Source organism: Urocitellus parryii, chromosome 7 (assembly GCF_045843805.1).
Source record: "Urocitellus parryii isolate mUroPar1 chromosome 7, mUroPar1.hap1, whole genome shotgun sequence".
Classification (NCBI taxonomy): Eukaryota; Metazoa; Chordata; class Mammalia; order Rodentia; family Sciuridae; genus Urocitellus; species Urocitellus parryii.
Genome location: NC_135537.1, coordinates 58,583,473 through 58,595,252, shown reverse-complemented (window position 1 = coordinate 58,595,252; position 11,780 = coordinate 58,583,473). Strand labels below are relative to the sequence as shown.

The 11,780-nt window shown below is 39.4% G+C and overlaps 1 protein-coding gene across 2 annotated transcripts in view; it reads left to right on the top strand.

Annotated features, from left to right (window-relative positions):
* The first annotated feature begins 4,604 nt into the window (after positions 1 to 4,604).
* Terf1 (telomeric repeat binding factor 1) overlaps positions 4,605 to 11,780 on the top strand; it is a 32,244-nt gene continuing 25,068 nt past the window's right edge. For both annotated transcript variants that reach the window (XM_077800781.1, XM_077800780.1), the window contains exons 1-4: positions 4,605 to 4,957; positions 7,355 to 7,450; positions 9,679 to 9,800; positions 11,316 to 11,399. In XM_077800781.1, coding sequence (XP_077656907.1) covers positions 4,615 to 4,957; positions 7,355 to 7,450; positions 9,679 to 9,800; positions 11,316 to 11,399 — 645 coding nt within the window. In that variant the 5' untranslated portion in view covers positions 4,605 to 4,614. The remainder of the gene's footprint in view (positions 4,958 to 7,354; positions 7,451 to 9,678; positions 9,801 to 11,315; positions 11,400 to 11,780) is intronic.

The window sequence follows — 11,780 nt, the reverse complement described above, 5'->3', positions numbered from 1 at the left end:
GAATGGGGGGCTTTTAAAGAGGTGACTCAAAGGCTACATTCCACATGTTCTCTGTCTGGATTTGCAATTCACTTGTTTTTAATTTCAAAGGTAGTTATTTCTGAGATCTTCTGAATGACGTGGTTCCTATGGTGGGTGTGTACTCAGGAACAGACAACTCTGCCTAGAATGGGGAAGAAAGGCAATTCTGTTTTCCCTGAGATTAGGGATGGGGTGAGATTAGGGAGGAACAAGGAGAGAGTAAGAGGAAAAACAGTGTCCTTAAATGGAAATAAGTTGCAGTGGCAGAGCAGCAAGGGTTATATTCAAAGCATAAGTAGACCACTGTTACATTGGGGGCTGTCATTTTTCATATCCTTCAGGCATGATTGACTAAATCATCAGCCATTGGGATCAACTCATCCTTTCGATCCCTTTCCCCTTCCCTGGACTTGGGGACTGGGGCAGTAAATTACAAAGCTCTTGAGCATGGGGTTGGTTTCCCTGGCAGTCAACCCCTGCCCTAACCTCCCCACCCTCCTGCAGTGGTTATCCATAGACTTTCAAAAGAAACCTGTGGTATTGTTACCGCTGTTTACCGGTGATGAGTCCTTGCTTCCCCAATGCTGAAGTATAACACCAGAGAAGCATGCCCAGGCAAGTTTAGAGTAGGAAGTAGAAGCTTTACTAAAGAACAGCAGAAAAGACTTCTCCCCGGAGGAAGAAGGGGACCCAAGAGGTGGAATCCTTGGAAGGGGGAGGTCTTCCCTCTTTTATAGCTAAGGTTTACTTTCAGATTTCCTGCATTCCTGCCATATGCATTCTTGTCCTTTGTTCTGTTATCTTGCAGTGTTGAAATGTAGGTGGGAAGGTCCAAAAGCTGAGAGACAGATAGGCCTGAGGAGTAATCTGGGCAGGAAGGGCTTTTGGATTAGCATCTCTTTGTTTGCTGGGAGCTGCTTCATTAATATTTCCTTGGGATGGGCTCCAGGCCTTGGGGACTTTTTCAATTCCCCTTTTCCTGGACTCCATTCTCAATATGGCCTTCATTCTTGATTTTACTTGATATTAGACCTGATTTACCTAACTACACTAACTACCTATCTGTAAATCTGGCTTCACCACCAAGGCTGCTTTGTAAACTTTAAAGTCACTGTAAATTCACCCACTTATGAAAATCACCAGGTGCATTGTTCATTAACCCAAGAGATAAATTAAGAGAGATACAACAATAGAGAGAACACTTTAAGAAACCTGTAACTGGCCCTGGTATCTTGTCTATGGCAAATGCTGGGCCAAACACAAACGGTTCCCAGTTTTTCATCTGCACTGCCAAGACTGAGTGGTTGGATGGCAAGCAGGTGGTCAAGGAAGGATGAAAGAGGGCTTGAACATTGTGGAAGCCATGGAACGCTTTGGGTCCAGGAATGGCAAGACCAGCAAGAAGATCACCATTTCCGACTATGGACAACTCTAATACATTTGACTTGTGTTTATCTTAACCACCATACCATTCCTGTAGCTCAGGAGAGCACCCCTCCACCCCATCTGCTTGCAATATCCCATAATCTTTGTGCTCTCGCTGCAGTTCTTTGGGTTCCATGTTTTCCTTATTCCCCTCCCAAGTTTAGCTGGATTGCAGAGTTAAGTTTATGATTATGAATAAAAACTAAATGACAAAAAAAAAAGAAAGAAAGAAAACTGTAACTGGGGCTGGGGTTGTGGCTCAGCAGTGAGTGTCCATCTAGCATTTTCCTGCATTTCTGTCCTTTGTTCTGTTATCTTGCAGCGATAGAATGTAGGTAGGATATAACGGATGTACCTAACTACAATAACTACCTGTCTTTAAATCTGGCTTCAGTGCTGGGGATCCAACTGTCCTTTGTTCTGTAATTCACTGTCCTTTGTTCTGTTATCCACCCACATTCTATCACTGCAAGATAACAGAACAAAGGACAGTTCCATCCCCAGCACTGAAGCCAGATTTAAAGACAGGTAGTTATTGTAGTTAGGTACATCCTGTCTAATATCCAGTGGTGTGAAGATGGAGCCCATCCCAAGGAAATGTTAATAAAGCAGCTCCCAGCAAAGAGATGCTAATCCAAAAACTATGCTAAACAAAGAGATGCTAATCCAAAAGCCCTTCTTGCCCAGATTATTCCTTTGGGCCCCTCTGTCCCCCACCCTTTGGGCCTTCCCACCTACATTTTATCACTGCAAGATAACAGAACAAAGGACAGAAGTCTTTTCTGCTGTCCTTTAATAAAGCTTTTACTTTCCACTCTAAACTTGCCTGGGCATGTTCCTCTGGTGTTATACTTCAGCATTGGGGAAGCAAGGACTCGTCACCGGTAAACAGCGGTAACAGCACCACATTTAAAAAATAATAATAATAATTAATTAAAGATATTGTATCCAACTACAACTAAAAAATATTTTTAAAAAAGAAACTGAGGGAGCTTTCCAACATTTTTTATCAATCCTAGAATGGAAAGCACAACAGCTTAAGGATCCTGAGAATGACCAGACATCAGCCTCACATATCTACCCCTCTCCAGTTCCCTTTAAAAGAGAAGCCAGGAATCTCAAAAGCAATTTTCTCACTTTCAAGATGGCTCTCATTCTCCCTTGAATGTCTATTTCCTTTTTTTCCTAAATAAATTTGTGCCACTACGTAGTGACAGGTGCTGAAATTCTTTTCCATCAAAGTCCCTTCTGGTCCACTGTCAAGGTCCGCCTGTCTGGGAATTCCACCAGTGACATCTCCACCAAATTCCTATTGTAATAAGGACTTAGACTCTTCATTTATACATATGATGGGTGGCTAAAAGATGATTAAAGATTTGGCATTTCTGCCTCCATTTTGCATCAGTCTCCTTTGCTCTGAATCACTTTGGATTCCAGGAATGAGATCTGATCTGATAAACATCTTGTGAGGAGAAGTCAGACCCAGGCAACAGCAACTTTCTTATCTGGGACCCAGTCTGACCAATTCTGAAATGGTGGACAGATCACACCTGATCAAGATTACCTACTCAGGCAGTTGTAAAAAGGCTTCAGTTGTGCAAATCCTTGCCCTCCTTCCTTTTCCTATAAAACTACAAGGTAGGTGTCTGTTCCTCAAAGACAGGATTAAAAACTTGGGTCCCTTTGTCTTCCTGGTGTAGCTATTTCAGGAAGTTCCTTTCATGCTTTTCACCATTACCATTTCTGTTTGATTTTGGGGGTGAGTAGCTATGTTATCAAAAGCTGGGTCCTTGCCCCCTGAATGCCAATCAAATAATGAGGACACGGTTTTAAGAAAAAGGAAAATGATTTATTGTTTTGCTGGCAAAGGAGAAATATGGGGTGGAGGGGGGGGGACCCCCTGTCCCAAAGGCTGTGATTCTGCCCATTAGCAAGAATAGGGGGCTTCTAGGGGTGATCCAGAGAAAATGAGATTAGGGAGGAGAAGGTCAGGAACATTAGGGAAAAGTAGATCAAGAAGGATGTTAGGGAAAAGAAGATCAGGGAGAAGATTGGGAAAAAAGAAAAAAAAAGCGACAAGGGATATAGTCAAAGCATCAAGTGAACCTCTGTTACAGCTGGCTCTGATTTATTGGATCCCCAGAATCAGGCCTCTGGCCTAGGATTCTGGTAACACTATTAGGGTATGGTTAGCAATACCCATGAATTTGTGTACTTTGTATCTTTCTTGTTTCCTCAACAGGACCTTAATTCTTCATGGAAAGGAATAGTATTATGTTTACCATTCTAACAGTATAAAAGGCACACAACAGGAAAAGAACATTTCAAAAATACATATGTAGTCTGGATATTAAGGAGTTATTAATGAAGGGTTTTGTTGTTTTTGGTACTGTAGCGTGAACTCGGTAAAGGGGTGCTTCACCACTGACCTACATAGCCAGATGTTCTCTCTTTTTTGAGACAGTCTCTCCAAATTACTGAGGCTGGCAATCCTCCTGCCCCAGGCTCCCTTGAGATTGCAGGAGTGCTGCTGCACGGCCCAGCCTAACAATGTACTCTTTCTAAAACAGTGGTTCTCAAAATGTGGTCCTCAAACAAGGGCCTCAGCATCACCTGGAAAGCTTATTAAACGTGCAAAATTCAAGGATTCCCCAAGCCAGAACTAGAGAACAGAAACTCGAAAGCCCATGAATTACTTTTTAACCAGCCCCAGAGCTGAACATTATGTACCTAAAAATTGGAAAACACGGGTATCAGTTTTGGTTTATGATCATGTACTGCGTTAGATAAACACTAGGATCTATCTCCTTTTTAACTACGTTGTAGGTAAAATACATTTCCACGGACCTTGTTTCTAGTCAAGGTTACATTTTAAAAGAAGGGAAAAGGCAGACTCCCGCTTCCGCATCAGCCCAGCCTGTCATTACTATAGACGCAGGTTTACCAGCAGAGCGCTGGCCACCGACTGGCGGGGAATTCAAAGTCCAGAGACTGGAGCAGGAACCGACCAATCAGAAGCCAGGTTCGAGTTGCTCGCCCATCCCGGCGGTGTGATTGGGTGGTTTCTCGCCGACGGAAGAGACCCGCCTTGGTCATGCTCCATGCCCTCTAGCGCGAGCCAATCGTGGCTCGCCGCTCGAAAAGGCACGACCCGCGCGAGGACACAACATGGCGGAGTCCGCTTCCTCAGCGGCTCCGAGCCCACGGGGCCGTGCGGACGGGGAGGATGAAGAGTTCTCCCATCGAGAAGGGATGGAGAGGGCCAGAGAGGAACTAGAACAGTTTGAGTACCAGGAACTGACCGACTGTCAGATGCAGTTGGGGGCCCCTGAGGAAGAGGGGGGGGAGGCGGAGGAGGAGGAGGAAGAAGAGGGGGAAGACGCGGACCTGGTGGCGGAGGCCGAGGCAGTGGCTGCTGGCTGGATGCTCGATTTCCTCTGCCTTTCTCTTTGCCGGGCCTTCCGCGACGGCCGCTCGGAGGACTTCCACCGGACCCGCGACAGCGCCGAAGGTGAGGGGCTGGTGGCTGCGCGGGGACGGACGGCAGAGGCTGGGTTTCCAGCGGGGTCGCGAGCAGGGCTCTTGCGGCGGTTCCGCCTCTTCCCATCAAGCTTCTGTTTTGCACTTCGGAAAAATGAAACTAAGACCCGCGGCTAGGGCTGATTAAAAAAATTGAGCTGAATTGAATAAGATTGCACCCGACCCACAGCCCAATTCCTCGTCTCCTTTGCCTATATTTGTTGCTCTTCTGCTTAGGTATTCCTGTAGTAATGTTAACTTGTGAATTATTTAAGTCTCATTTGGCCTACTTGCTGACTATAGCCCCTGGAATAAAAATAACTATGAAATCTATTGTCTAGCTAGCCTTTAAGTGATGGGAAAAGGTAAGACCCAACGAGAAGACGAGAGTTAGCATTTTGAAGGGCAACGAAATGATATCCCGGGACTTCATTTAGCGTTGCCATTGAATTAATTGTGTATCTATAATATGGCTAGTATTTAATACAAGATTTCTCAGCCAGCCATATCGATGCATCTTCCCGAGGAGGCATATAATCTTATAGAAGACTGAATTAGTTAACCTAAGGTACTGGTAGGTTAAAAGGGGTGTTCTGAACCCATGTTTTAATGTTCCAATTCAAGGACCTTTCTTCTAAGTGTCCACACGTGGATACACTGGAGCCATAATTACCACTAATTAGAAAATTAAATCCTAGAATGAAGTCATTTAGTAATAATTAGAATTATTAAAAAGTTGTCTTTGGGGCTGGGGATATAGCTCAGTTGGTAGAATGCGTACCTCGCATGCACAAGATCCCCAGCACGACAAAAAAAAAAAAAAAGAAAAAAAAGAAAAAGGTTGTCTTTGGGCAGGAGGATTGAAAGTTCAAGGCTAAAACTTAACAAGACCTTGTCTCAAAATAGAAATTTTAAAAAGGCCATGGATGCTGCTAAACATTCTATAGGGCACAGGAGATATCCCCAACCCCATTCTCCAACAAAGAATTGCATGGTCCAAAATGTCAAGTGTTTCCATTTTAGGTTATTGGAGATAAGACCTAAAGCAGCCGGGCATCTGGTCTATGCCTGTAATCCCAGCAACTTGGGAGGCTGTGGCAACCTCAGGAGTTTAGCAAGGCCCTGTCTCAAAATTTTAAAAAGGGAGCTGGGGATATAGCTCAGTGATAAAGCACCCCTGGATTCAATCCCTGCTACAAAAAGAAAAAAAAAAAAAGAAGCAGTAGCAATACTATTCTTTTGGTTTCTCAGTTTTTTCATCTGTAAAATTTTGGTAACAATAGTGTCAAGGACTATTAAGCAAATGAATTGATACGTGTAAAGGAAGTTTTCTGAATGGCAACTCTTGAAGTTTTGGACCATGTAATTCTTTGTTGGAGGATGAGGTTGGTCATATCTCCTATGCCAGGATGTTTAGCAGCATCTGTGACTTTGACCTACTAGAGCCAGTCCTTGTATTATGAGACAGGGTCTTGCTAGATTGCCCAAACTAGCCTTTAACTTTCCATCATTCTGCCTCAGCCTCCGCCTTACCTGGGATTACAGGCATGTGCCTCCTCCCCAACTTTTTTTTGTATACTTGATGATAACCCTTCTGACTGAGGTAATATAGAAGGAATTCTTTTTGGCTTTGTTTTGCAGTGCTGGACCTCAGACTCAGGGGCTCCTGCATACCAGACAAGCATTCTACCACTAAGCTTTCGTTATTATAGAGTGTTGCTTTTGATTTTTTTTTATTTTTTATTTTTTGGTACTGGGGATTGAAGCCAGGGGTGCTTTACCACTAAACTGCTTTCCAACTACTTTTTTTTTTTTTAAGACAGAGTCTCATTAAATTAGTGAGGCTGGCCTAGAACTTGTCATCTTTCTTCCTTAGCCTCCCAAGTTGCTGGGGTCACAGGTGTGCACCAACACGCCTGACGAATGCTGCTTGATGAAAGTAGTTTTAAGTGTTTGTTATTCTGCATATTAGTCAGTTATATTTTGCAAGAAAAACATTAATTCTGAAAGGTTCTCTTTTTTGTTTAGATTTTTTTAAAAGTTGACTTAAGTAAAACATACACCTCTAAATTTCTGCTAAATTTTTTTTTGGGGGGTGGGTACCAGGGATTGAACTTGGGGGCATTCAATCACTGAGCCACATCTCCAGCCTAATTTTGTATTTTATTAAGAGACAGGGTCTTTCTGACTTGCTTAGTGCCTCAGGGTTGCTGAGGCTAGCTTTGAACTTGTTACCCTCCTGCCTCAGCCTCCTGAGCCACTGGGATTACAGGCATGCACCACCACTCCCAGCTCTGCGAATTTTTACAAGATATTTGTAACCTATTAATAAACCACATAGTGGCACTGCTGGATTGTTTTTAATAAAATTCATTTTTTTCTTTTCTAGCCATAATTCATGGATTATCCAGTCTTACAACTTATCAATTGAAAACTGTATACATATGTCAGTTTTTGACAAGAATTGCAGCAGGAAAATCCCTTGGTAAATATGTTTTTATCTTATAGTAGAAGTATTTTGATTTATGTCTAAATATAAGAGAATGAGAAGAAACAGATGGGAGCTATCTTCCCCTTTTTATTTAAGTTTACATACAGGTATACAGCATATAAACACATACACATAAACACATATATTTTCACGTAAGTATATCTAAAGCAAGTAAAAGTATATTCTCTGTCTTCTTAACACAGTGGTTTTCAAACTTTAGCCTGCTTCAGAATTGCTTATAGTACTTTTTAAAAAACATAAGAGTGCTGAGTCCTTCTGCCCCTCATGAGTTTCAGATTCTGTAGGATGGGTATGGAGCCTTGGAATTTACATTTCTAATAAGTTCCCAGATAATTTTGGTGTTGCAGTGGAAGAATTATGCCTTATCGATTCCTGGGGATTTCACTTTAAATTTTATACACAATAACTTTGTAATGATGCCTGTCATACATACTGTTTTTACTGGCAACTATGATATTTGAAACCTTTCACAAACTTGATGTTAGTACTTGTTTATTTTAAGGAAACGTGGTTTATATTTAATTTCCTTTGAAGTTCAATTAAGATTGGAATAGGGAGGTTTAGTTCAGTTTTATCAATAATGACTATTTACAACATGGTCATTTAAATGACTGTTTTGTGCAAATAATTACATACTTATGTTGGGTTTTTACCACTTATAAAAATACTTTCTCTTCCATTCTGGGTGGTGGGCAGTACTTACATGCACTGCTTACTTAAACATGTATTACATAAAATCACAGAGGATTACCACATGAATCCAGCTCTTGCTCATGTATCCTGCTTTGTTTGGCAACTGAGGTTAGATCTGGAGTTGATGCTGAAGCACAAGTGGAAGAACTAGAGGTAGAGTAGATGTGGAAGAGAAAGGATGAAGATAGGACCTATTACTGTGGAAAACAAACTGGACACAATTGGAAATTTTCAGACCACAAGTTAACATTGCTATTCAGGGTTGTTTGGAAAATTAAATGTGAGAAAATATACTAAAGTGTCCAGAAGTTCTTTACATATAGCATTTGTTCAATATATCTTAGTTTCTTCTCAGAAACCTCCCAGCAAAAAAGGAAGGGAGATCCAGATATTATGTGTGACACAGAGCTGGGGATATAGCTCAGTTGATAGAGTGCTTGCCTCACATGCACAAGGCCGCCCTGGGTTCAATCCCTAGCACCACCAAAAAAAAAAAAAAAAGTAGTAGAGTGCCTCTGGATCCCCAGTACCCCCCCCCCCAAAAAAAGGAAAAAAAATTTAGCATTATTTAGAAAATAAGCTATAGTTGCTGTCTTGATATCTTCATGCTGATCTTCCTAAACTTGGTCCTCACCCAGGCCTCTTAAGTTAGTAAATATCAGCACATTTATCCATTAATTTTTTTAAAAAAATATTTATTTTTAGTTGTAGTTGGACACAATACCTTTTTTTTTTTTTTTAAAGAGAGTGAGAGTGAGAAAGAGAATTTTTTAATATTTATTTTTTAGTTATCGGCGGACACAACATCTTTGTTTGTATGTGGTGCTGAGGATGGAAGCCAGGCCACACACATGCCAGGCGAGCGAGCTACCGCTTGAGCCACATCCCCAGCCTTTATCCATTAATTAAAACCTGAGAGGCCTTCCTCTGTTGATTTTTCATTCTGCATATCTAATCCATTAGTCAAGTCTTGTTCTATTTTCAAAATAAGTTCCAAATTGGACAACTGCTTGCCTTTTCCATTATTCTGATCTTAGGTAGGTGACTCTTCCTTCTCCTTTTTTGGTACTGAGGATTGAACCCAGGGGTGCTTTTCCAGTGAGCTATATCTTCAACCCTTTTTTATTCTGAGATAGGATTTCATCAAATTGCCAAGATTGGCCTCAAATTTGTAATCTTCCTGCCTCAGCCTCCTATATTCCTGGGATTAAGGCATATATAACTACATCCAGCCAAAAGAAATTCATTATTGTAGTAAAGAAAAGTTTCAGTTGTTTTATAATTTTATCAGAATTTTTTCAGTTTTAAAATCTTAGCAAATTAACTTAGAAAATCACTTCCCTAAATTGGTGTGTGTGAGAACAGTGCCTGGCACATAATATATACTCATATAAATATATAATATATACTCAAATATTTACAAGCAATGCATCTTTAAAAAGCTGACAAAGTAAGGTTCTACTTAAGTCTTCTAAATTACTTATTTTTCTTCTGTTTTTTTTTTAAAGACGCACAGTTTGAAAATGATGAGCGAATTACACCCTTGGAATCAGCCCTGATGATTTGGGCTTCAATTGAAAAAGAACATGACAAACTTCATGAAGAAATAGAGAATTTAATTAAAATTCAGGTATGAATATTACTTTGTACTTAAAGTTGTTATTGTGAAAGAAAATGAAAGCATATGATATCTAAAATAAGCAATTGGTTTAGGGTTTAGCTTAGTGGTAGAGCATGTGCTTATTACTAGCATATATATATAGAAATTGGATAGGATACCCAGAATAAAATTTAGAATCTTTTAGAAATTTTGACCTTTGTTTTGTAGTCTTGATATACACACCAGCACTGGAACTTAAAGATTATCAAGCAGTCTTCAAAATTGAGGAGTTGTACCCTCCCAATTTCTATTTAAGGAGTATTTTTTTTTAAGTAGGCAATTTTAATTTTTTTTTTTTTTTTTTTTTGGTGGGGTTTTTGTGCTGAAGATTGAACATAGGGCCTCATATATGCTAGTAATAAGCACATGCTCTACCACTAAGCTAAACCCCAAACCAGTATTTTTGATTAAGAATAGATTATGGATTTTTGCAAGCAAGAGTATATAAAATTTTAAACATGTTGAGAATTTTCATAGACCATTTAAGAGTCAGAAGCCAAAAGTCATTCAGAGATATAATTGGTAAAATATGTTTTGCTAGCATTGAAGCCAATAGTTAAATAAACTTTTCCTCATTCTTATAAAATTAAAGTTGTTTTTTTTTAACATGGTGAAGGTAGAGAATTTAAGTGGTTTTTCCCATTCCCAGGAATTAGTGTGATGACAGTCAAGTAGAATTAGGACATGAAAAGATTGGGCAGAAAAAGGCCTAATTACTTTAAGACTTGAACTCAAGTTGAAGAGATTTTTCATGTTATTCCAGACTTTAGGGGCTCTAGAAAAAAGCTAACCTTTGTTACTACACTGTAAGATTGAGGGGTTGACAATAAGTACATAGTAAACATTTAATATAATACTTGCCAGACATTCTAAACCCTTTCACATTTGTTTATTGTTGTTTCACATTTGTATATTGTTCTTTTCATCATTTTACATATTTATAAGGCAATAAGAAGTATCCTGCCAAGTTTATAGTTACCCAGATGATAATGGTGGTCTAATATCTTCTCACATGTTGTATCAGAAAGGCTAATGTGTAAATGATCATTCAAAAGCAGCTGACTTGCTAGGTTTCTAGTAGAGATCTTCCAGGGATCCTGACTACTAGCCAATTTTTTTATATTTTAATTATCAAAAATAACATCTACCTCCTGTCTCATTTTCCTGTAGCTCAAAATTAATATTTAGATAGGTCCTAAATGTACATCATTTAGCTTCTTATCTATTAATGCCTGCTTTACATTTGGCTTAAGTATGGGATAGAATGTTGAGTATTTGTTTTTGAATATGTGCAGGACCAATGAAAATTTTTTTTTTCATTTTTTCATACCCTATTGTAAATTGTTCTGTTATTTGTCAAATAAAACTTATTGAACTGCATAAAAGTTTTAAATGTATTTCAGATTCACTTGATAGATTTCAGTAATTAGAAAAAATTCTGGATATATAGTAGTTTAAGGTGTGTATTTGTCATTTTATCTCTAGGCTATAGCTGTTTGTATGGAAAATGGCAGTTTTAAGGAAGCAAAAGAAGTCTTTGAAAGAATATTTGACGCAAATTCTCACACGGTAATTGTCTAAACTGAAATCATAGAATTTTAGAAAAAAATTGTCATTTTCACGTTAAATCGAAGTATTGATATTTTATATTCCCCTTTTTAAAAATCAAGTCTTCTAAATCTGTTGTGTACTTTATATGTTTAATATGTCTAAATTCAAACTAGTCACATTTCAGGGAATCAGCATTTATGTGTGGCTAGTAGCTACCATATTAGGCAACCCAGGTATAAAGAATGCATTTTTTTTTTTTTTTTTTTTTTTTTTTTTTTTTTTAAGAGAGAGAGAGAGAATTCCAATATTTATTTTTCAGTTTTCGGCAGACACAACATCTTTCTTTGTATGTGGTGCTGAGGATCGAACCCGGGCCGCACGCATGCCAGGAGAGCGCGA